The sequence below is a fragment of the Schistocerca piceifrons genome, chromosome 2 (genome assembly GCF_021461385.2).
Source record: "Schistocerca piceifrons isolate TAMUIC-IGC-003096 chromosome 2, iqSchPice1.1, whole genome shotgun sequence".
NCBI lineage: Eukaryota > Metazoa > Arthropoda > Insecta > Orthoptera > Acrididae > Schistocerca > Schistocerca piceifrons.
The window spans coordinates 990,493,480-990,518,788 of record NC_060139.1 but is presented as its reverse complement, the minus strand read 5'-3'; the positions used below and the strand labels follow the sequence as shown (position 1 = coordinate 990,518,788).

Below are 25,309 nucleotides of genomic sequence, written 5' to 3'. Positions count from 1 at the left end.
ATGCTGGGCCATCAACAAGTGTCAGCGTGCGAACCGTTCAACTGGCTTTCGGAGCTGGAGGACCACTCGTGTACCCTTGATGACGGCACAAAGCTTTACGCCTCGCCTGTGCCCGTATCACAGACGTTGGACTGTTGATGACTGGAAACATGCTGCCTGGTCGGACGAGTCTTGTTTCAAATTTTATCAAACGGATGGAAGTGTACGGGCATGGGGACAGTTCCATGAATCCATGCACCCTGCATGTCAGCAGTGGACTGTTGAAGCTGGTGGAGGCTCTATAATAGTGTGGGGCGTGTGCAGCTGGAATGATATGGGACCCCTGATACGTCTAGACACGACTCGGGATCCGACTCTGACAGATGACACGTACGTTAGCGTCCTGTCTGATCACCTGCGTTCAGTCATGTCCCTTGTGCATTCCGACGGACTTGGGCAATGCCAGCAGGACAATGCTACACCTCACACGTCCAGAACTGCTACAGAGTGCCTCCAGGAACGCTCTTCTAAGTTTAAACTCTTCCGCTGAACACCCAACTCCCCAGATATGAACATTATTGAGCATACCTGGGATGCATTTCAAGCTGCTGGTCAAAAGAGATCTCCATCCCCTCGTACCCTTACGGATTTATGGATAATCCTGCAGGATTCACGTTGTCAGTTCCCTCCAGCACTTCTTCAGACGTTAGTCGGGTCCATTCCACGTCGTGTTGCGGCACTTCTGCGTGCTCACGGGGGCCCTACACAATATTGGGTAGCTGCACTAGTTTGTTTGGCTCTCCAGCGTAATTTTTATATTACTACATTTAAAATTGGTCCGGTTGTCGTCTTGTTGGTTGCTTCCGCTAACTTCCGTTGAGCCGTCACCTGCAACGCTACAGGGTGTTGACTTGGATGTAGGAGGCATCCTTACGGAGGCACCAGTATGAGTGGAACTGGATTGTAGGGCACTGGGGAAGCACTGTCTATGGTGCCTTTACTCGGCAAAAGGCGTTTCAAGGCTCCTACCAACTGACTATGCCGGCCGGAGTGGCCGTGCGGTTCTAGGCGCTAAAGTCTGGAACTGGGCGACCGCTACCCTCGCAGGTTCGAATCCTGCCTCGGGCATGGATGTATGTGATGTCCTTAGGTTAGTTAGGTTTAATTAGTTCTAAGTTCTAGGCGACTGATGAACTCAGAAGTTAAGTCGCATAGTGCTCAGAGCCATTTTTTTTAACTGAGTATGTGGGGCCACGTAGGAAGAAGCACTTTTGATGGTGACTTCCATCTTTGCCGCGTCTGTCAATGCCCTGGCGGTACTTGATAGTTTGTTACAAGAAGCAAAGAGCACCGGGGGTCCCATGAGTTTGATGCACTAGTAACAGTCGTAGAGACTATGTTCCAAGACGGGAACGCAGTGGAGGAAGTACTATCGATTCCATTCTGAGACCCCTGCTGAGACAGACGTATCATCTGCTTTTGATGTTACCGTAATGCTTCCTTAGTTCGTCGCTGGACGATAATTGGGGTGCGCTCTGCTTGTTATTGTTTGCATCCTTTTCATTTCGTTCTTTCTCTCGCCTTTCACACGTACCGTCGTTACTTAGGAGTTCCCTATCAAGCTTCTCAAGCCGATTGAGCGGCTCTATTTCAACATGGTGTGGCTGTAAGCCTCCTAGCCATGTCGGGTCTCGCCTTGCGCTAGCATATCATCCTCATAGTGCATCGTATTTAGGAATCATCATGTTTAGAATCCGAACTGGATCCCTTCATACTGTAATTCTGACGGCCGCGTTTCCGCTTCTACGCTGTACGCTGTCCACTCCCCCCCCCCCCCCCCCAGCTGTCATAAACACCGGCAGAGAGGACGTCTGACGCCTCCACGCCTCCTCCCACCACCAGGTTCTCCACCGTGTCGACGGAAATTAGTACTTGGGTTTTGTCGTAGCCGCGGCGCTTGCTGGGCCTCAGTATTCGATGTTGTTGTTGGGGTGTTTGTATTTCTGTTGGTCTCCGTAGTCCTGTCGGGCAAGCTGGCCGCGGTGTAAGTTCTTTCACGTGGAGCATCCGGCCGTTTTAGAGTTGTTTCAGACTTTTGTTCCGTTTCTGGCGTGGAGTACAGCATTCCTTAGGCTCTTTTGCTTTGCACTCTGGTCTATTGTGGCCCTTCTCCTCACATCTGTTGCACATAAAGCCTGTTTTTGTGCAGTCCTTGAGCGTGTGGTCAAGATCACAACACCTAAAACAATACAAGACTGCAACATATTCCTTAACACTCAACGGCCGCAAACTGACTTCCACGTCGCCTTCGTCCAGTAGCATGTCACCCATGCCTCTCACTGTTGTCGAGTTCATATATGACGTGCAGTCAAATGAAAACAGAAGACTAGCCATGACGGGACCGTGAAATAGTTCCATTCAAAAGTAGCCACCACACAGGTTAAGACATTTATCCCATTGGCTGACGGGACGATCGAGTCCTGATTCGTAGAACGCGGTGGGTCGCTGACGGATCCATAACCGCATCAAGTCATGACTTCGTCGTCCGACTGAAATCGACGTCCTCGCATGTCTTTCGTAGCGTCACCAAAAATGTGAAAATCACACGGTGAAAGATCTGGGTTGTAAGGAGGATGCTGCAGTGTCTTCCAATCAAATCGATGAAACGCAGCCGTCGTCCGATTGGATTGACATCGGGGTGGGGGCGGGGGGTGTGGGGAGGGGGGGGGGGGAAGGGGGCAGCAGTGGTTAAAGTGTAACAGGGTGCCTCAGTCTGACGACATTCTTCGGCGTTTTGACTTCATGGCGGGTCGCAGTTTCTACAAATATCGTCTACTACAAAGTGTCGTCGTAGCGCTGTGCACTGATAGTGCTTTCACGCTCGAGGAACTCGACGAACAGAGGGCCCCTGCAGTCGAAGAAGAAGGTCTTCACCGCCGTAACGGTACTCTTTAAAGTAGTACCAGTATTCATTACAATTTATATTGCGAATGTTAACGTTTGTTGTGCCTACAATATTGTTAAGTCTAAAGAGAATATAGAATTTATTTCTTGATGGTATTAATGTCTGTATACTGTATTACTGATTAAATAAAGACATGTTCCCACTGAGCCTATAGCTTTATGTAATAGTTCTGTTTGGTATTGGTCAGTTTCAACCGCATCAAACATGTGCATATAAGTAAGTGGTCATATGTCTACTTAATGACCATGAGGTTGAAATTTGGCCAATAGTAAATAAAAGAAATCCATAAAGTTAGAGCCTCGGCGGAAAAATGTCTTAATTTAACTAGTATTTGTTGGCTGTGGGCCCAGTTATCAAGAAATATTTACAGCTGAGCTCCTGATAAAAGGCAGATTGTTAAGTGACCGAGTTGAAACATAGCTGCTGGTAGGCAATAAATCTGATGCCTAGGATCTGCTAATTGACTCATCCGGATAGTCAATAATTTCCACTACAATCTCAAGTGTCTGTAGTTAGAAGCCGAATCAGACACATGCAGTGCAGAAAAAGAACGCATCTGTATATCTTCGTTACCAAGGGTGGTTTGTAACACACTCATGGTACAACAGATCACAAGCAGTAACTTTAAGCTACAGTTGAACATGTATAATCATGAGTATTTTCTCTCCTCAGTTAAAAACTTGCATTTATTTATGAAGACGCCACAGCGAGTGACACTATGATATGGAGAGACAGATGGGGAAAGGAGTTACCGGTGCCGGCCTTGTGGCCGAGCGGTTCTAGGCGCTTCAGTCCGGAACTGCGCTGCTGCTACAGTCGCAGGTTCGAACCCTGCCTCGGGCATGGATGTGTCTGATGTCCTTAGGTTAGTTAGGTTTAAGTAGTTCTAGGGGACTGATGACCTCAGATGTTAAGTCCCATAGTGCTCAGAGCCATTTGAACCATTTTTTTTTTTTTTGAGTTACTGTAACATTCATTACCTTACCCTATAGTTCGTAGAGGGATTGTAGTTACCAGAGGGAGAGAGAGAACGTCTTTGCAGTTATAAAGATGCTTACCGTCGGATTCCTAGGTCAACCTCGTCCTGGCACACAGGGAAGAGAAAAGCCAGCAGCAAGTAGAGGAAGATGGCGGCGTTGGCGGCAGTGCAGAGCGCCAATGGGAAGACGACGGTGGTGTAGAGGGCGACGCCCTGCGGGTAGCACAGGAACTCCGTGGCGCTGTCCTGCCGCAGCGGGTAGCCCGCCTCCAGCCCTAAGGTCGCCACCAGCGCCACCACCGGCACCAGCGGAGACAGCCACGAACACGCCGAGCTCACCAGCACCACGTGTGGGCACAGCGCCTGTGCACGTCGCCAAGCAGAGAGTACTGTAATTCTTACTACTATCCACATAAGTGTGTTGGATTACTGATATATAATAAAATACTGTAGACAACATTCCATTAGAACTACTGACAGGCTTGGGAGAGCCAGTCCTGACGAAACTCTACCATCTGGTGAGCAAGATGTATGAGACAGGCGAAATACCCTCAGACTTCAAGAAGAATATAATAATTCCAATCCCAAAGAAAGCAGGTGTTGACAGATGTGAAGGAAACAAAAGAAAAATTCGGAGTAGGTATTAAAATTGATGGAGAAGAAATAAAAACTTTGAGGTGCGCCGATGACATTGTAATTCTGTCAGAGACAGCAAAGGACTTGGAAGAGCAGCTGAACGGAATGGACAGTGTCTTGAAAGGACGGTATAAGATGAACATCAACAAAAGCAAAACGAGGATAATGGAATGTAGTCAAATTAAGTTGGGCGATGCTAAGGGAATTAGATTAGGAAATGAGACACTTAAAGTAGTAAAGGAGTTTTGCTATTTGGGGAGCAAAATAACTGATGATGGTCGAAGTAGAGAGGATATAAAATGTAGAATGGCACTGGCAAGGAAAGTGTTTCTGAAGAAGAAAACTTTGTTAACATCGAGTATATATTTAAATGTCAGGATGTCGTTTCTGAAAGTATTTGTATGGAGTGAAGCCATGTATGGAAGTGACACGTGGACGATACATAGTTTAGACAAGAAGAGAATAGAAGCTTTCAAAATGTGGTGCTACAGAAGAATGCTGAAGATTAGATGGGTAGATCACATAACTAATGAGGAGGTATTGAATAGAATTGGGGAGAAGAGGTGCTTGTGGCACAACTTGACTAGAAGAAGGGATCGGTTGATAGGACACGTTCTGAGGGATCACCAATTTAGTATTGGAGGGCAGCGTGGAGGGTAAAAATCGTAGAGGGAGACCAAGAGATGAATACACTAAGCAGATTCAGAAGGATGTAGGCCGCAGTAGGTACTGGGAGATGAAGAAACTTGCACAGGACAGGGTAGCATGGAGAGCTGCATCAAACCAGTCTCAGGACTGAAGACCACAACAACAACAACATGAACAAGCTTCATTCTCCTATCTTACAACCACCTCTGTAGGCAAATGGTTAGTGTCACTGCCTCTGATTTGGAAGTACCTGTCGTCGATTCCCGGTACCTCCTCAGATTTTTCTGTGATAGGAAGATCTGGAACAAGGTCCACTCAGCTTTGTAACCCCCAAGAGGAGCTGTTTGAATAAACAAGCAGTGGAACTCATCCACAGGCGCTAATGGCTGGAGGAACTGGTGACATGTCCCACAATCGTGTGAGATGCAGTCAAATTAAAACAAGACAGATGGAAAAGTAGGTTTATTATTGAGCCATGTGCGGCTCGCTTTCTTGCCGTTCATAACTTGGGGTCTTGGTAGTGGCATCTCGTTTCCTTCTTGTGTTAATGGCGCCACTAAGTTTGCTAGTGTTGTTTGTCCACAAGTGGCAGCAGCAGCGGTTATCGATAGCCAGTACTGTGGTACTATCTTTGCTGCCACGGCTGGTATTTCCGGGTCGTCGTGTGTGTCAGGAGTGCTGCTTAGGACGGAGCAGAGAGGAGGTCTGAAGCGCTTGAACAGGCTGAGACGGCTGGCGGCGTGCAAGCTCTGTCGAATCGAGGGGCTGCAGCCGACGACCGAACCCAGGACATTTGGTTGAGTGAACCTTATCCAGAAGTGAAACTTCCACTGTTTGAGATCTCACTGATGTTTGCGTGTTGCTGCTCCCAGGTTCAGCGAGACTAACTGCAACAAGCGGAGTCTGCCACGTTGGCGGAAGCTGTTAGCCGCCTTCTACTGTTTGATGTTAGTTTGGATTTAGTGTTATTATTGCTGAAGTGCAACCTGCGGTATCTTACTGCCTAGTGGCCGCTAGCACCCTAGTTACCTGCCCTGGAGGTTAGCGTATTTTGCGCCAGCGTACTTTCATCGTCTTGCCGATGCTGTCCGGCATGGTGTGTAATTTGACAGCTTCCTTGATTGAGGGTATGGATAATTGTTTTCCTTGTCTACCTGGGTTACAGTGGTTCCTTCTGCCTTTTGGTGTTTCAAACACGCAGTGCTGTCTGTCACTTCGCTTTCGCCTGAATTATTCCATCGTTCGACTGGTTATCTGGCGTTAGTTGGATTTGCTAAGAAGGTTCATCGGCGGTTAAACCGTCTCTAATTTGAGTTGCCCTCGTTAGGTGAACATTACACTTGGCAGCCTGTCTCGCCACTTATATAGTGGTAGTCACCTTCCTCAGGTCGATCCAAGGAGCAACATCTGTGGATCACTCCGTCTTACTTGGTCAAGCTGTCATAATTGTTTAAAATTTATCCTAATGTTTTAATGTGTAACTTCCTTCCTCACTTGTAATTCAGACCTTCAACCGTTGTGTATTCTGAAATTGCTTGTGGCCTTCAGCCGACCAATAATTTCTTAATAAGGCCTTCAGCCGTTACTATAGCTTGTTACAGTTTTGATTATTTAAGAAGAAAATATCTTAGTATTTGTTAATGTGTAAGTGCCTTCCTCAATTGGTAATTCAGGCCTTCAGCCGTTGTGTATTCCGAAATTTCTTGTGGCCTTCAGTCGTTAATTGTTTGTAACATAGCTTGTGGCTTTCAGCCGACAAATAGTTTTCAATTCTGTCTTAATAAGGCATTCAGCCGTCACTACAACTTGTTACAGTTTATTAAGATTGTTTGAAAACGGTTTTAGTATTTTTAACGTGTAATTGTCCACCTTATTGGTAATCCAGGCCTTCAGCCGTTGTGTATTCTGAAATTGCTTGTGGCCTTCAGCTGACGAAAAATTTTGAACTTTCCTTAATCAGGCCTTCAGCCGTTGATTGTATGCAACATTGCTTGTGGCCTTCAGCCAGCAAATAATTTGCAATTCTTTCTTAATAAGGTCTTCAGCCGTTACTATAGCTTGTTACAGTGTCTTGATTTTTTAAGAAGGAAATATCTTAGTATTTGTTAATGTGTAACTGCCTTCCTCATTTGTGATTCAGGCCTTCAGCTGTTGCGTAGTCTGAAGTTGCGTGTGGCCATCAGTCGACAAAAAATTTTAGTTCCTTCTTCGTAAGGCCTTCAGCTGTCAGTGTAGTAAAATCTTTTAAAATGATTGTTGAGAGTTTTTTTTTAAAATAAAGTGTATGTGTTAACTGTAGCCAACGGTAGCTGATTACGGCCCCATCCACAATCGTGGTCTTATCCTGCTTCTCCCTGACTACCAGATTACAATTATTTCAAAAGTAATGTCCGTAACTGTTAACAAATTTGAGAGAACTCGCGAGGGAAGATTCACACTGGAACGTGCAGTTAAAGAGTGGTAGTGCTGACACGTGGATATTGAAGCAGTCTTACACAGCACTCCAGCTGCCCTCATGGTTGCACTGTGTGGATGCAAACACAGCCTACAGCGGAATGTGCTGATGCTCTCATATTGCCGGCAACACCCGTCGTCCTGGGTCGTAGGCAGCTGCTACTAATATCCCAAAGATGTTCGGGCTCACATGCGGTTCCTCTTCGTCGAAATGACTTGGCTTAAACTCGTCTAGGGGATGAACCGCACATGTCACATTACACGCCCTAAATTAGACACTTGTGACCCTTTGGTTAAATTGTCTAGCTGGTGGCAAGTTGGTGAAATACAAAGTTAACATAACATATAATAACAGTAATAATAATATCGGGAACTAAATTAGCGACCCATAAATGATGTAGGCTACACGGCTGTGCTTTTGTTAGAAGAATGTTTATTCAGAAAGCAAACTAATAGCGAAAATGGTCGTAGTTAGAGAACTGATACACTCGAGCGCAAATCCATTTGACACAGTTCGATTATTCACAATCTCATCGCGAATTAAAAGTCCAATATTTGACACGAGAAGTTAGAGTTCACACCAGCGCGCGGCTGCTCACCACTCAGAAACTAAGTCCCGCTATACCACATAACGCGAAATTTTCAAAGTCGTTTCACTTCCAAGCTACCTAAAGACCGACCGTCCGCTTCCGTGTCTCCACCAGCACTGTCTCTCTGCCCGCCCCGGCCATGTTTTCTCGCGCGACGAACTTAATGGTTAAAATGGCTATAAGCACTAGGGACAGATGTTAAATCTGAGGTCATTAGTCCCCTACACTTAGAACCACTTAAACCTAACTAACATAAGGACAGACCGATGGCCGTAGCAGTCTGGTCCCTTCAATCCCACAAACCACAAACCAACCTAAGGACATCACACACATCCATGCCCGAGGCAGGATTCGAACCTGTGACCTTAGCAGCAGCACCATTCCAGACTGAAGCGCCTAGAACCACTCGGTCACAGCGGCCGGCGCGCGAGACGAACATCTTCGCTCAACTGACTACGGCAGCTCCCTTTCCTGAGGCCATTCATCTGACTGACTACAGCTTATTCTACATTAGGTTACATTTTAACGTATTTATACACTCCTGGAAATTGAAATAAGAACACCGTGAATTCATTGTCCCAGGAAGGGGAAACTTTATTGACACATTCCTGGGGTCAGATACACCACATGATCACACTGACAGAACCACAGGCACATAGACACAGGCAACAGAGCATGCACAATGTCGGCACTAGTACAGTGTATATCCACCTTTCGCAGCAATGCAGGCTGCTATTCTCCCATGGAGACGATCGTAGAGATGCTGGATGTAGTCCTGTGGAACGGCTTGCCATGCCATTTCCACCTGGCGCCTCAGTTGGACCAGCGTTCGTGCTGGACGTGCAGACCGCGTGAGACGACGCTTCATCCAGTCTCAAACATGCTCAATGGGGGACAGATCCGGAGATCTTGCTGGCCAGGGTAGTTGACTTACACCTTCTAGAGCACGTTGGGTGGCACTGGATACATGCGGACGTGCATTGTCCTGTTGGAACAGCAAATTCCCTTGCCGGTCTAGGAATGGTAGAACGATGGGTTCGATGACGGTTTGGATGTACCGTGCACTATTCAGTGTCCCCTCGACGATCACCAGTGGTGTATGGCCAGTGTAGGAGATCGCTCCCCACACCATGATGCCGGGTGTTGGCCTGTGTGCCTCGGTCGTATGCAGTCCTGATTGTGGCGCTCACCTGCATGGCGCCAAACACGCATACGACCATCATTGGCACCAAGGCAGAAGCGACTCTCATCGCTGAAGACGACACGTCTCCATTAGTCCCTCCATTCACGCCTGTCGCGACACCACTGGAGGCGGGCTGCACGATGTTGGGGCGTGAGCGGAAGACGGCCTAACGGTGTGCGGGACCGTAGCCCAGCTTCATGGAGACGGTTGCGAATGGTCCTCGCCGATACCCCAGGAGCAACAGTGTCCCTAATTTGCTGGGAAGTGGCGGTGCGGTCCCCTACGGCACTGCGTAGGATCCTACGGTCTTGGCGTGCATCCGTGCGTCGCTGCGGTCCGGTCCCAGGTCGACGGGCACGTGCACCTTCCGCCGACCACTGGCGACAACATCGATGTACTGTGGAGACCTCACGCCCCACGTGTTGAGCAATTCGGCGGTACGTCCACCCGGCTTCCCGCATGCCCACTATACGCCCTCGCTCAAAGTCCGTCAGCTGCACATACGGTTCACGTCCACGCTGTCGCGGCATGCTACCAGTGTTAAAGACTGCGATGGAGCTCCGTATGCCACGGCAAACTGGCTGACACTGACGGCGGCGGTGCACAAATGCTGCGCAGCTAGCGCCATTCGACAGCCACCACGCGGTTCCTGGTGTGTCCGCTGTGCCGTGTGTGTGATCATTGCTTGTACAGCCTTCTCGCAGTGTCCGGAGCAAGTATAGTGGGTCTGACACACCGGTGTCATTGTGTTCTTTTTTCCATTTCCAGGAGTGTATAATCAAAGCTTGACCACTTTCACGTTGTAAATAAAGTAGCAACAATATCCATTTCATAATAAACGTTAAATTCTTCTACATAGAACCAACACAATTTCCTTCTTAACTTTGAATATCACGGCCAGTAGCCTTGCACCAATGTGCTTTCAGATAAATAAAAAACAAAATTAATTACTATGCACTATGCTTTACAACAAATATAATGATTCAATAAGGTGTCATACTGTCATCGTTCGATGTGTTTTGGGTGGAGGAAATGATGATCTGATGCTTAACAGAAAATACTGATAATTTAAATGTTCTATACATATTAAACAAATAAAGTTACAGTTGATATTTACCACGTTTGTCATTTTAATGATGCGCTTCTATATGAAATGTCGAACGCTAAGATCGACTAAAGCGTTCAGATTTTATCATTCATATCTTTGTTACCCCCCCCCCCCCCCCCCATGAACCATGGACCTTGCCGTTGGTGGGGAAGCTTGCGTGTCTCAGCGATACAGATAGCCGTACCGTAGGTACAACCAGAACGGAGGGGTATCTGTTGAGAGGCCAGACAAACGTGTGGTTCCTGAAGAGGGGCAGCAGCCTTTTCAGTAGTTGCAAGGGCAACAGTCTGGATGATTGACTGACTGATCTGGCCTTGTAACAATAACCAACACGGCCGTGCTGTGCTGGTACTGCGAACGGCTGAAAACAAAGGGGAAACTACGGCCGTAATTTTTCCCGAGGCCATGCAGCTTTACTGTCTGATTAAATGATGATGGCGTCCTCTTGGGTAAAATATTCCGGAGGTAAAATAGTCCCCCATTCGGATCTCCGGGCGGGGACTACTCAAGAGGATGTCGTTATCAGGAGAAAGAAAACTGGCGTTCTACGGATCGGAGCGTGGAATGTCAGATCCCTTAATCGGGCAGGTAGGTTAGAAAATTTAAAAAGGGAAATGTATAGGTTAAAGTTAGATATAGTGGGAATTAGTGAAGTTCGTTGGCAGGAGGAACAAGACTTCTGGTCAGGTGACTACAGGGTTATAAACACAAAGTCAAATAGGGGTAATGCAGGAGTAGGTTTAATAATGAATAGGAAAATAAGAATGCGGGTAAGCTACTACAAAACGCAGAGTGAACGTATTATTGTGGCCAAGATAGATACGAAGCCCACACCTACTACAGTAGTACAAGTTTATATGCCAACTAGCTCTGCAGATAACGAAGAAATTGAAGAAATGTATGATGAAATAAAAGAAATTATTCAGATAGTGAAGGAAGACGAAAATTTAATAGTCATGGGTGACTGGAATTCGAGTGTAGGAAAAGGGAGAGAAGGAAACATAGGTGAATATGGATTGGGGCTAAGAAATGAAAGAGGAAGCCGCCTGGTAGAATTTTGCACAGAGCACAACTTAATCATAGCTAACACTTGGTTTAAGAATCATGATAGAAGGTTGTATACATGGAAGAACCCTGGAGATACTAAAAGGTATCAGATAGATTATATAATGGTAAGACAGAGATTTAGGAACCAGGTTTTAAATTGTAAGACATTTCCAGGGGCAGATGTGGACTCTGACCACAATCTATTGGTTATGAACTGTAGATTAAAACTGAAGAAACTGCAAAAAGGTGGGAATTTAGGGAGGTGGGACCTGGATAAACTGAAAGAACCAGAGGTTGTACAGAGTTTCAGGGAGAGCATTAGGGAACAATTGACAGGAATGGGGGAAAGAAATACAGTAGAAGAAGAATGGGTAGCTTTGAGGGATGAAGTAGTGAAGGCAGCACAGGATCAAGTACGTAAAAAGACGAGGGCTAGTAGAAATCCTTGGGTAACAGAAGAAATATTGAATTTAATTGATGAAAGGAGAAAATATAAAAATGCAGTAAATGAAGCAGGCAAAAAGGAATACAAACGTCTCAAAAATGAGATCGACAGGAAGTGCAAAATGGCTAAGCAGGAATGGCTAGAGGACAAATGTAAGGATGTAGAGGCTTATCTCACTAGGGGTAAGATAGATACTGACTACAGGAAAATTAAAGAGACCTTTGGAGATAAGAGAACCACTTGTATGAACATCAAGAGCTCAGATGGAAACCCAGTTCTAAGCAAAGAAGGGAAAGCAGAAAGGTGGAAGGAGTATATAGAGGGTCTATACAAGGGCGATGCACTTGAGGACAATATTATGGAAATGGAAGAGAATGTAGATGAAGATGAAATGGGAGATACGATACTGCGTGAAGAGTTTGACAGAGCACTGAAAGACCTGAGTCGAAAGAAGGCCCCCGGAGTAGACAACATTCCATTGGAACTACTGACGGCCTTGGGAGAGCCAGTCCTGACAAAACTCTACCATCTGGTGAGCAAGATGTATGAGACAGGCGAAATACCCTCAGACTTCAAGAAGAATATAATAATTCCAATCCCAAAGAAAGCAGGTGTTGACAGATGTGAAAATTACCGAACAATCAGTTTAATAATTCACAGCTGCAAAATACTAACGCGAATTCTTTACAGACGAATGGAAAAACTAGTAGAAGCCGACCTAGGGGAGGATCAGTTTGGATTCCGTAGAAATACTGGAACACGTGAGGCAATACTGACCTTACGACTTATCTTAGAAGAAAGATTAAGGAAAGGCAAACCTACGTTTCTAGCATTTGTAGACTTAGAGAAAGCTTTTGACAATGTTGACTGGAATACTCTCTTTCAAATTCTAAAGGTGGCAGTGGTAAAATACAGTGAGCGAAACGCTATTTACAATTTGTACAGAAACCAGATGACTGTTATAAGAGTCGAGGGTCATGAAAGGAAAGCAGTGGTTGGGAAGGGAGTGAGACAGGGTTGTAGCCTCTCCCCGATGTTATTCAATCTGTATATTGAGCAAGCAGTAAAGGAAACAAAAGAAAAATTCGGAGTAGGTATTAAAATCCATGGAGAAGAAATAAAAACGTTGAGGTTCGCCGATGACATTGTAATTCTGTCAGAGACAGCAAAGGACTTGGAAGAGTAGTTGAACGGAATGGATGGTGTCTTGAAGGGAGGATATAAGATGAACATCAACAAAAGCAAAACGAGGATAATGGAATGTAGTCGAATTAAATCGGATGATGTAGAGGGTATTAGATTAGGAAATGAGACACTTAAAGTAGTAAAGGAGTTTTGCTATTTGGGGAGCAAAATAACGGATGATGGTCGAAGTAGAGAGGATATAAAATGTAGACTGGCAATGGCAAGGAAAGCGTTTCTGAAGAAGAGAAATTTGTTAATATCGAGTATAGATTTAAGTGTCAGGAAGACATTCCTGAAAGTATTTGTATGGAGTGTAGCCATGTATGTAAGTGAAACATGGACGGTAAATAGTTTGGACAAGATGAGAATAGAAGCTTTCGAAATGTGGTGCTACAGAGAATGCTGAAGATTAGATGGGTAGATCACATAACTAATGAGGAAGTACTGAATAGGATTGGGGAGAAGAGAAGTTTGTAGCACAACTTGACCAGAAGAAGGGATCGGTTGGTAGGACATGTTCTGAGGCATCAAGGGATCACCAATTTAGTATTGGAGGGCAGCGTGGAGGGTAAAAATCGTAGAGGGAGAGCAATAGATGAATACACTAAGCAGATTCAGAAGGATGTAGGTTGCAGTAGGTACTGGGAGATGAAGAAGCTTGCACAGGATAGAGTAGCATGGAGAGCTGCATCAAACCAGTCTCAGGACTGAAGACCACAACAACAACAACAACAACATCTTTGTTACAAAACTTGTGAATTTCAATTTAACAATAAATCGTAAACTATTATTGATATGATCAATATTCAAGTTTTTTTGGAATCACCATTAAAATTTATGGAGGATGGCAGATTAAAATTCCTGTGCCTCAATTTCCTGCAATTCTACAGAATTAAATAGTTTTCATAAATGTTTCCCTTTATGGCCGATCTTAGGTCCGCCATATTTAACACTGCTACGTCTCTTTGGTCACAAATGGCTTCTGCTGGGATTCCTTATGACGTAGATTCTCGTCTGTCTCACTCGCACACTATAGTTCTTAGGCCTCAATAGACAATAGACTTCTGAGAGTTTCCCCATCTCGTGGTTAATCTGCGCCCTTGTGGCATGCGGTCTTGGACGACAGGATTCGTATCACAATTCTGTAGGCTGCCTCTTTCGGCCAAATATTTAAATGAGAGCGCAATGCTCGTTAACTCACACGTGGCGTCATGTGGGTCACCAGTGGGTGGAGAACGAGTGCAGCCCACCCAGACCCTCGTGAGTATCACAGGCTGTTCATCCTCGTGTGTACTCGTTATCCATGTGTCGTGCACTTGGGTGCGATAACCGACACCAGATGTCCTGATACACTGCAGCAATGCCCCAGCCACTCCTCAGGGGCAGACCAGGACTGTGGACGACGGTGACTCGGTGGCTAGCAGGCCACGAAGGCACCTTCCCCAGCCGGACAGTTGCAGTACACTGGCTGAAATCTGACAAGGGTGACTGACCACACACCAGCTCCCTGCATCAGTGAAATTTTCCAAGTCCTACAGCTGCACCACCACACGCGAGTTAATCAGTCGACAGGTGGCCACTCGATTATCGTCACCCAGTTTTAGCCGTGATTTCTCTGAAAATCAAAAGCCTTTCATGCACTCCTGCTCCAGACACAGACAGACTGGTGCTACAACTAAATGCTTTGAGGTCCTAAGGTCGATTGTTCATACCCTTATAACTACGCTTCTGACATAGTCCTAGTGGGAGGAGTGGGGGGCAGGTTTGGCAGAATTAAACTTGAAGTATGTGAATTTATTGGTTACACGCAAGTGTTCTGAGTTACAAATTGTTACTTCACTACTGGTCACTGTGTTGCGGTGTCAGTAGTTCTATGCATCTCGGTTGTGACTGGTGTCTCAAACCCCATCCGGCTGGAGTGTTTTGATATAATATCGAAAATACTGTCGAGTGACTTACTCGATTAGCCCATCGCCTATGCTGCTCTGTACTGCCTGGCTGGGGCTGGAGAAAACCTTAAGAAATTTACATTTCGTCCGCTGAACTTTTTTGGGGCACAGCACTACTGAAAGACAAGATAGTGAATGCCTTTCTGAAAAAAAGTTTGCAGTTGCCTATAGAACAATGAGTGCAACCATGTGTGTGTGCTGGTTGTTTCAAGTGTGCTGCAGAAGTTTCACTGGGAAGCCCTCACACTTCCTCCATACAGTTGGAGTAGGCAAATTACGCCCTCAAGGAATTTCTTTGAATAGCACTTACATCGATGGGCTTGACGCAAGGTTGTTCAACAGCAAGATACGCATGTAGTGATGGATCGATTCGAGACGAGCCGCCGCGGTTCACAGTCACGATATCTCCATATGCGATTTCTTAAAGTTTTGGAGCTCCACAGAGAGACGTTAGTGGCTGTCAGTTTGTTCCGGACGCCTGGGTACAATCGTGGTTTTCTAGGCAACCGAAACCATTTTTCATTGAAGGTATTACCCATCTTGTCTCACAGTGAGGTAAGCGTATTAATAGTTATGGTGATTACTTTTGAAAGAATAAACAGTTTATTTACTTTTTTCCATCTGTCTCGTTTTAATCAGACTGCCTCTTACAGACTGCTCCTCATACCGCCATATAGGAAGCCGTCGGCCAGTCGGAAATGGCGCAAGCCCTACTTCCTGAGTGTCGTTTACTTTATGATTACTTACTATGCACTGACGATAATCAGTTTTACATTAATGATTTGCGGTAAGCGGAATCGTTAAGAGCCACTAGTATTTCAGGACTCGTTGTATAACGTGAAGGCGTACTAGTGTCCAGCAAGTGGAAATTGTTCGTACCCTCTTACTTGGTGGATTAGTTCGCTTTTCAGCAAGTATCAGGACAGGATATTTTCTTCTGAAAGGATTGAAGAATACAATGTTTGCGAGGTGCTAGAGTGGCCACCTAAGTAGTATCAATTGTAGCTTAAAACGCAATGCAGCCTATAAATAGATATTCTGAAAGGGAATTAAGGTCCAGGCAGCAGAGATACAAATATTGAGGATAGGCAACGACACTGTAATCTATCAGAGATGGCAAAGGATTTGGAAGAGCAGCTGAAATAAATAGATATCGTCTAGAAAAGCGGTTAAACATGAACATCAACAAAAGTAAAACACGGGTAATGGAATGTAAATAAATCAAATTATGCGATTCTGAGGGAGTTACTTAATGAAATAAGAAGCTAAGAGTAGTAACTAAGTTTTGCTATCTGGGTAGCAAAATAACTGTAGATGATCCACTTGAAGAGGATAAGAAATGTAGAACTGGCAGTAGCAGAAATAGGGTTTGTGTGAAAGAGGAATTTGTTGACATCGGATGTAAATTTAATGTTAGAAAGTCTTTTCTGGAGATATTTGTCGTCAGTATAGTTTGGTGTGTACGTGAATTGTGGATGAAATAAATTGCAGACAAAATGAGTACAGAAGCTTTTGAAATGTGTTGCTACAGAATAATGCTGAAGATTACATGGGTAGGTTGTGTAAATAATGAAGACGCAGTGAAACGAATAAGACGGGAGGGAGGGGGGGGGGGGCAAAGAAATTGGTGCCACAACCTGATTTAAGGAAGGGACTGTTGATTGTAGACACCTTGAGGCATCAAGGAATCATCAGTTTGCTAGTGAATAGGAGTAAAAATTAATGAGGGTCAAGGATTTGCTGTAGTAAAACGAACTCTTTTGCCAGGCCGTGAAGGCCTAAAGGTCTAAGGTATGTCGACCGGCCGCCGTTTCATTCCTTGCCTTGCAGTATCATGTGGATGCATTATGGAGGGGTATGTGGTCAACACACCGTTCTCCAGGCTGGTTTGCAGACTTCCCAGGCCGTGCGGTCGCTTCTAATCGATCAAGTAGCTACTCAGTTGTCATCACGAGGCTGAGTGCCGTCCGTGCTAGACCTCTGGCCCAGAAAAAATCCGTGGCGGTATGGGAATTGAACCCGGGTCCTTCACATGGCAGCAATCTGTGCTGACATTTACTTCAGCAGAGATTTGGACTGAAGACCACAACAAAAAAAAAAACAGCATCGGCAACAACAACAACCATTACATCAGTCGTACAAGTGCACAGTAAGGCACTCATTCAAGACTTAGCATTGTGTTACATGTTGGTGGGCACATGATCAGGTTATTTTGCCATCGTAACGTTGGTTATCAATTGCTCAATGAAGCGTCAAAGAAACTGGTATAGACATGCGTATTCAAATGCAGAGATATGTAAACAGGAAGATTACGGCAATGCCTATATAAGACAACAAGTGTCTGGCGCAGTTGTTAGATCGGTTACTGTTCCTACAATGGCAATTTATCAAGATTTTAGTTAATTTTAACGTGGTGTTGTAGTCAGCGTACGAGCGATGGGACACAGCATCTCCGAGGTAGCGATAAAGTACAGATCTTCCCGTACGCCTATTTCAAGAGTATACTGTGAATAAAAGGAATCCGGTAAAACATCAAATCTCCGAAATCGCTGCGGCCGGAAAAAGATCCTGAAAGAACGGGGCCACCGATGGCTGAAGAGAATAGTTCGGCGTGACAGACGGGCAACCCTTCCGCAAAATGTTGCTGATTTCAATGCTGGGCCATCAACAAGTGTCAGCGTGCGAAAACCATTCAACGAAACGTCATCGATATGGGCTTTCGGAGCCGAAGGTCCCCTCTCGTGTACACTTGTTGACTGCACGACATAATACTTTTCGTTTGGGCCCGTCAACATCGACATTGAACTGGTGATGACTGGAAACAAGTTAGCTCGTCGGACGAGTCTCGACTCAGATTGTATCGAGTGGATGGACGCGTTCAGTTATGGAGACAACCTGAGGAATCCATGTCAGCAGGGGACTGTTCAAGCTGTTGGAGGCTCTGTAATGGTGGGGGGCGTGCGCAGATGGAGGAACATTGGACCCCTCATACGTCTAGATATGACTCTGATTGGTGACACTTGTCGTATCCTGCCCACTCCTCTAATATAGGGTGCCTAGGAATGTGTTTTCTCGTATAGCTAGACAACAATTCAAGCAAATCTGCAGTTAACTCCCACGCACTAGCAAACTGACAATTCATTAATGCCTCAAGGTGTCTACAGTCAACAGTCCCTTCCTTAAATCGGGTTGAGGCACAAATTTCTTTGCTCCCCCTCCCCTCTTATTCGTTTCACTGTAATCAGGACAGCAAGTTAAATTGACAATACTTAACTTTACGTTTTCACAAACAGGTGTCGCAAGCAATTGACGACATGCAGTAATCAGCGTCCTTTGGTATATACCCGTTCAATGGAAGCAGAACGCAACAGTTCGTAAGTCACGGCTAAAGCATTTGGAAGACGACTCGTCTTCTATTGCGGCCGCGGCTAGGCGCAGCGGCGCTTATATTCTCTTCGTATAGGGGCCGCTCTTGTCGTGGTGTCGTCCTGTACTATTGGCTGACGTCGTCTCAAAGCCCTCTTTGCTGTAACGTTCCATGCCGACGTGACGGTGCCTGATGTTACGCCGGAGCAACACGTACCTAAGCATACTGTCTGATCACCTACATTCATTAATGTCCATTGTGAATTTTGATGGACTTTCACAATTCCAGCAGGACAATGCGACACCACACATACGTCCAGCATTGCTACAGAGTGGCTCCAGGAACACTCATCTAAGTTTAAACACTTTCTCTGGCCACAAACTTCACAGAGATGAATATTATTGAGCATGTCTTGGATGACTTGCAACGCGTTATTCAGAAGAAATCTCCACCCCTCGTACTGTTACGGAATTATGGACAGCCGTGCAGGATTCGTGGTGTCAGTTCCCTCGAGCACTAATTGAGACATTAGTCCTGTTGCAGCACTTTTGCGTGCTCGAGGGGGCGCAACACTATATTAGGCAGATGTAACAGTTTCTTTGGCTATTCAGTGTATCAAGGGAGCGAGAAAGACGGGGTGTTCAAAACGTCTCTCCGCAATGCCGTATGATTGTTAGCCTCGCGTGCCGTATGATTGTTCGCCTGCCTAGGTTACTTCCCTTCAAGTGGACTCTCCCAACATTCCACTGTTTCGTTTATCTCAGCCAGCGTCAGTAGTATCGTTGGTGTGTGTCGTTACGTGTTGACGTGTTTCGTTTTTGTCACAGTGAAAATGCTAACCATTGAAGAATGTGTGTTTGTAGCCGAACAAGTGTTCAAAGCTGGCTGTAAATACACAGTTTCAGTTCGTCAACATTTAACTCAGTTTTCCCGGGGACAACACTCCAACATCGCGATACTGTGCGAGATTTGACAAACAAATTTCGAAGTACGGGTTCAGTGACAGAGCCGGTCGGAGTGGCCGAGTGGTTCTAGACGCTACAGTCTGGAGCCGCGCGACCGCTACGGACGCAGGTTCGAATCCTGCCTCGGGCATGGATGTGTGTGATGTCCTTAGGTTAGTTATTTTTAAGCAGTTCTAAGTTCTAGGGGACTGATGACCTCAGAAGTTGAGTCCCATAGTGCTCAGAGCCAGTTGAACGGTTTTCAGCGACAGATGCACCGAGAAGTGGTCGTCCTAACGTTTTGTCTGAGGATAAACTACTCGAACAAGTCAGTAATAAAATCGAAAGGAAATCGATGTTAGTGTCGGAACGGCCCAAACAGCTGTAAGGAAAAAATTAGAAACTTCCCACACAAAGTGAAAGTCGTGCAAGAACTGAAAAATACTGATGATGGCAAGAGACTGCATTATTGTCAATGGTTGAAAAATTTCGTACAACAAAATGGAATGTATATTCTTAATGAAACGTTTTCACTGATGAGGCGTGGTTTCATTTATCTGGGTACATGAACTAGCAAAATTCTCGTATGTGGAGTACTGCAAATCCATTGTGTATTCATGAGAAACCACTTCATTCTATGAAAATAGGAGTTTGGATTACAATTTCTAGAGTGGGTCCTATAATTTTCAACGAAACAATAAACGCACAACGATACTGCAGTGATATTCTGTACCCATTCATAGGAGAACTTGTGTTAAGAGAAATACTGAACAGTTATTTTCAAAAAGATGGTGCAACCACGCATACAGCTCGCGTTTTAATGAATGTCACGGCTTGCTAGTGTTTTTGGTGATCGCATAATTTCACAGGGACTTTGGCCTCCACGATCGCCTGATCTAACACCATCTGACTTTTTCTTTGAGGTGCAGCGAAAGCAACTGTCTATAAAAACCGTTCAAAAGGCATCGATGAATTGAAAACTGCAATATCCAGTTTCACTGCTTCTTTTATAGAAGAAATGTTACAGCTTGTGTTTGGAAACATGATTATACGAATTGAATTGTGTATGCAACAACAGGGGGACAGTTTCAACATTTAACGTCAAAATTTGTAAGTAAAAATGAATATTCAATGAATTAATAACTTGTATTTCACTGAGTTTCATTGCGGTATATTCACTGCGGCCTAACAATCATACGACACTGCGGAGAGACTTTTCGAACAGCCCGTACTAATTGTGAAGGTGAGAGTTATCGCAGATCAAGTAGATTTTTCTACTGTTTTTCTGGCAGCGATGTTGCATGCTCCATTGTAGCCAGTTTTTGAGAAAGATGGTGGCTGGTGCATATGGTATGGTGTGGAGACAAAGAACAAACTTGGAACACCACAAAATACTCCTTATGTCTGCACAGTGAGTTCCACGCATCTGCCCCGAGGCTACCGAACACTCTAGTGAGAGTGATAGCGAATCGATCGGAGGTACCTGAGGCCCGATGATCGTGCCTAGTCTGAGCAGCTGCCACACGGCGGCCGCCGTGGTCCAGGCGGCGGCGGCGAGCAGCGCGTAGTGCAGCGCCACGCCCAGCCAGCGGCACGCGTCTGGGTCCTCAGGACGCCACAGCGACGACGGCCGAAACGCGTCGACGGCGGCCACCGCCAGCAGCAGGTCCCGCGCCGCCACCGCGCTGCCCAGCTGCAGCAGCATGCGCGTCCTGCCGCCGAATGCAGAGCTCAGTAAGAGACCGATTCAAGAACAAGAAGCACAACTGCGAAACGCCATAATGGAAACATAGGAGTTGAGTTGGCTACGTGAAAGATTATCAAGATTCACTCTTTACCTGCAATTGTGCTATTTATGCCCGCACGTTGCCATTAAAATTTCAACACCAAGAAGGATAACAAACAACGAACTTATCTAAAGTGTACATGCACAATGGTAGTAAGAGTAGATGATTACATCTGCAGGTGATTGGGGGATGATTTGGGGATCTGCCAACGGCCTTGCTGCAATGGTATGGTTCCCATCAGATCACCCAAGTTAAGCGCTGTCGGGCTTGGCCAGCACTTGAATGTGTGTCCGTCCGGGTCAGCCAAGCGCTGTTGGCAAGCGTGGTGTACTCATGCCAGTTGGAGAGATACTTGGTTGAGAGGCTGCGGCTCCCGTCACGAAAGTGGTTTACGTTATCGTGTTGAAAGATTAAGTAGCAGCGATTTCGTAGATATGAAACAGCCATCGGTATTAACACGCCAGAAATTTGACGTTTCCCTCCCAAATTGCAGGTTATGCGAACCACAGTTGTTCATGTTACGTACCCGATGGCACCCTATCCCACCATGCCAGATGGCCAGTCCATATTACAATTACGACGACGAATAAACGGAGCTTCTGTGGTACTGCCTGGGGTTGAGGATGGCCGTTCAACCAATTCGATATTGGCATGACAGTCGGAGGATCCCATCCAATGCTAGCAGCAACATTGCGGAACGACAAACTGCGAGTTCAATAGGCCAAAAGCCAGCCTCTGTCAAATTACGACACGTGCTGGTACTGGATGGTTATCATAAAAGTGTAGCTACTGATGAGGTCCACTGTGGGCAGTAATTAACTAATGACATCCACGTGACGCTGTGGCCGCCCGTTGTGGCCGAGAGGTTCTAGGTGCTTCAGTCCGGAACCGCGCGACTGCTACGGTCGCAGGTTCGAATCCTGCCTCAGGCATGGATGTGTGTGATGTCCTTAGGTTAGTTAGCTTTAAGTAGTTCTAAGTTCTAGGGGACTGATGACCTCAGTTGTTAAGTCCCATAGTGCTCAGAACCATTTGAACCAAAAAATGGCAAGTGTCACGTGCGTACCTCACTAGGAAACACTAGGACACAGGTACTCACTCCTCTCTGAGGGGTCATCTGATACTGCACCGCATAACACAGCCAATAGGAGATGAATGATTTTAAACGTTGCCTACATTAAAAGCAAAGATCTCAGCCGTGCAAAATAGATTTCACATACCAGACGTTAGTGGTAGTGTTCCCCTAATTCTTTCTCATTCCGACGCCCTGGACAAAAGAGTCTGCGTTAAGTCACCCCTTGCTAAAGTGAGACTTTCTCCAAAGCCACAGAAGGTAGACATTTCGAGTGTAACAACTGTAGGAAAAGTAATTATATTGTCCGCAGCTCGTGGTCTTGCGGTAGCGTTCTCACTTCCTGCGCATGGGGTCCCGGGTTCGATTCCCGGCGGGGTCAGGGATTTTCTCTGCCTCGTGATGACTGGGTGTTGTGTGTTCATCATCATTGACTCACAAGTCACCGAAGTGGCGTTAACTTAAAAGGACTTGCAACACGACGGCCGAACTTCCTCGCATGGGGCCTCCCGGCCAACAATGCCATACGATCATTTCAGTAATTATATTACGATATATTTTAACACGCTGTGGTTTTTAGAAACCCAGAAATGTGCATTTTTAAGCTCTCTGATCAAGAAGCTTTCTTCCTCTTCTCGAAGGCCAGACATTACCAGAGATTAGTATTGGTTAATTAACCATAGCAGACAGACGCTTCTTTTGACAATTTCAGTAGCCATTTTGTGCAAGCGTAATATGAGTAATTATTACAGCGGCTTCGAGCGTATTTAGCACGTAAAAGTATCACATATGGGATCATGTTGCTAATTTGACAATCTACAGTGATCTACGTAGATCAGAGAAAAAGTGAATGAAGATTTCTCTTGTTCATCACTGAATAGTCACTAATCGTCCCCTCAAATTTCCACATTCGCCGAATAAGCTGCCGGAGAGGGACGAAGTCGTGGAGAAACCAAATTGTTCCCGCACCTCGCAATTTCAACAACCACAGTCATAATAGTAATGTCTAAGGGACTTAAGGGTAATTTAACATAATAGTTACGCATTAAAATCACAGATTTTATATTGAACGAGATATTAAACGTCGTATAAGTGCTTTACTTTGATCTGAATAGATTGTCCCATTCAAAGACGTTGGCGCCCAATATTGTCATCCCATTCCTTTGAACTACCATTTTATTACAATACACTACATCTACATCATATACATCTGCAAAATTACTCTGCAATTCATAATTAAGTGCCTGGCAGAGGGTTCATCGAACCACCTTCAAGTTACTTCCCTACCGTCCAATCTCGAACTGCGCGCTTAAGAAAGTAACACTTAAATATTTCTGAGCAAGCTCTAATTTCTCTGATTTTATTATGATGATCATTCCTCCATACGTAGGTGAGAGGCAACAAAACATTTTCACACTCTGAGGAGAAAGTTGGTGATTCAGATATCATGCGAAGAATCCCCTGCAACGAAAAACGCCTTTATTTTAATTATTGCCACCCAAATTCAGGCATAATATCTGTGGCGCTCACTCCCCCAGTTCGTGATAGAACAAAACGAGCGGCCCTTCTTTGAACTTTTTCGATGTACTCCGTCGATTCTCTCTGATGCGGATCTCACACCGCACAACAGTATTCCAGGAGAGGGTGGACAACCGTAGTGCAGGCAACCTCTTTAGCAGACCTGTGACATTTTCTTTGTCTTGCCAGTTATTCGAAATGTTTGGCTTGCTTTACCCACACCTTTAACTATGGGATTCTTCTAACCTAAGTTATTCGTAACTGTAATCCCTAAATATTTAGTTGAATGTGCAGACTTTAGATTTGTGCGATTTAGTACTCATGTGGAGGTGGATGACTTCACATTTTCCATGATTTAGAGTCAACTGCCTCTTTTTGCACCATACAGATAGCTTGCTAAATCATTTTGCAATTCATTTTGATTATCTGATGATATTAAATGATGATAAATGACAGCGTCATCTGCAAACAATCTAAGAGGACTACTCAAATTGTCTCCTAAATCGTTTATGTGATCAGGAGTAACATAGAGCCTGTGACACTTCCTTGGGGAACACCAGATATTTCTTTTTCACTCGATGACTTGCTGTCAGTTTCTACCAACGGTGACCTTTCTGACAGGAAATCATGAATCCAGACGCACAACTGAGACAATAGTCCATAGGCACGCAATTAGATCAGAAGTCGCTTGTGAGGTTCGGTGTCAGAAGCCCTCTGGAAATGTAAAAATATAAAATGAATTTGATATGCCTTGTCAATAGCACTCGTTGCTTCATAATAATAAAGAGATGGTTATGTTTCTCAAAACCGATATTTTCTGAATCCGTGTTGGCTGCTTCTCAGTAAATCGTAATGCTCGAACACAGTATCGTAATGTTCGAACAGAGTATACGTTCCAAATCCTACTGCAAATCGACGTTAGTGGTATGGATCTGTACTCTAGCGGAATACTCCTGTTTCCTTTCTTGGATATTTGTGTGACTTGTGCAAATTTACAGTCTATAGGTACAGATCTTTCAACGAACGACTGCTAAATATGGAGTTGTCATATCAGCATACCCTGAGGGTAATCTGGCTGGTATACAATTGGGACTGGAAGGCCTTCCATTTTTTAAATGATTTAAGGTGCCGTGCTACGCCGAGGATATCTACTTCTAAGTTACTCGTGTTAGAATTTGTTGTTGACTCGAATACTGGAAAATTTAGTTCATCTTCTTTGTTGAAGGAATTTCGGAAAACAGTATTTAGTAACCGTGCTGTAGTGGCACTGTCATAAGTAACAACACTATTGTTACCGTGCAGTGAAGGTACTGATTGTGTCTTTTCGCTGCTGTACTTTATAAACGACCAAAGTCGCTTTGGATTTTCTACTAGATTTCGAGAGCGTTTCGATATGAGAAACTGTTAAAAGCATCTGGCATTGAAGTTCGCGCCACACTTCAAGTTCCTGTAA

General features: G+C 45.2%; 1 protein-coding gene across 1 annotated transcript in view; it reads right to left on the bottom strand.

Moving 5' to 3' along the window:
• LOC124776043 overlaps positions 1-25,309 on the bottom strand; it is a 247,507-nt gene that overhangs the window by 78,397 nt on the left and 143,801 nt on the right. The window contains exons 12-13 of the mRNA XM_047250883.1: positions 20,963-21,191; positions 4,003-4,286 (exon numbers count right to left, since the gene is read on the bottom strand). Coding sequence (XP_047106839.1) covers positions 4,003-4,286; positions 20,963-21,191 — 513 coding nt within the window. The remainder of the gene's footprint in view (positions 1-4,002; positions 4,287-20,962; positions 21,192-25,309) is intronic.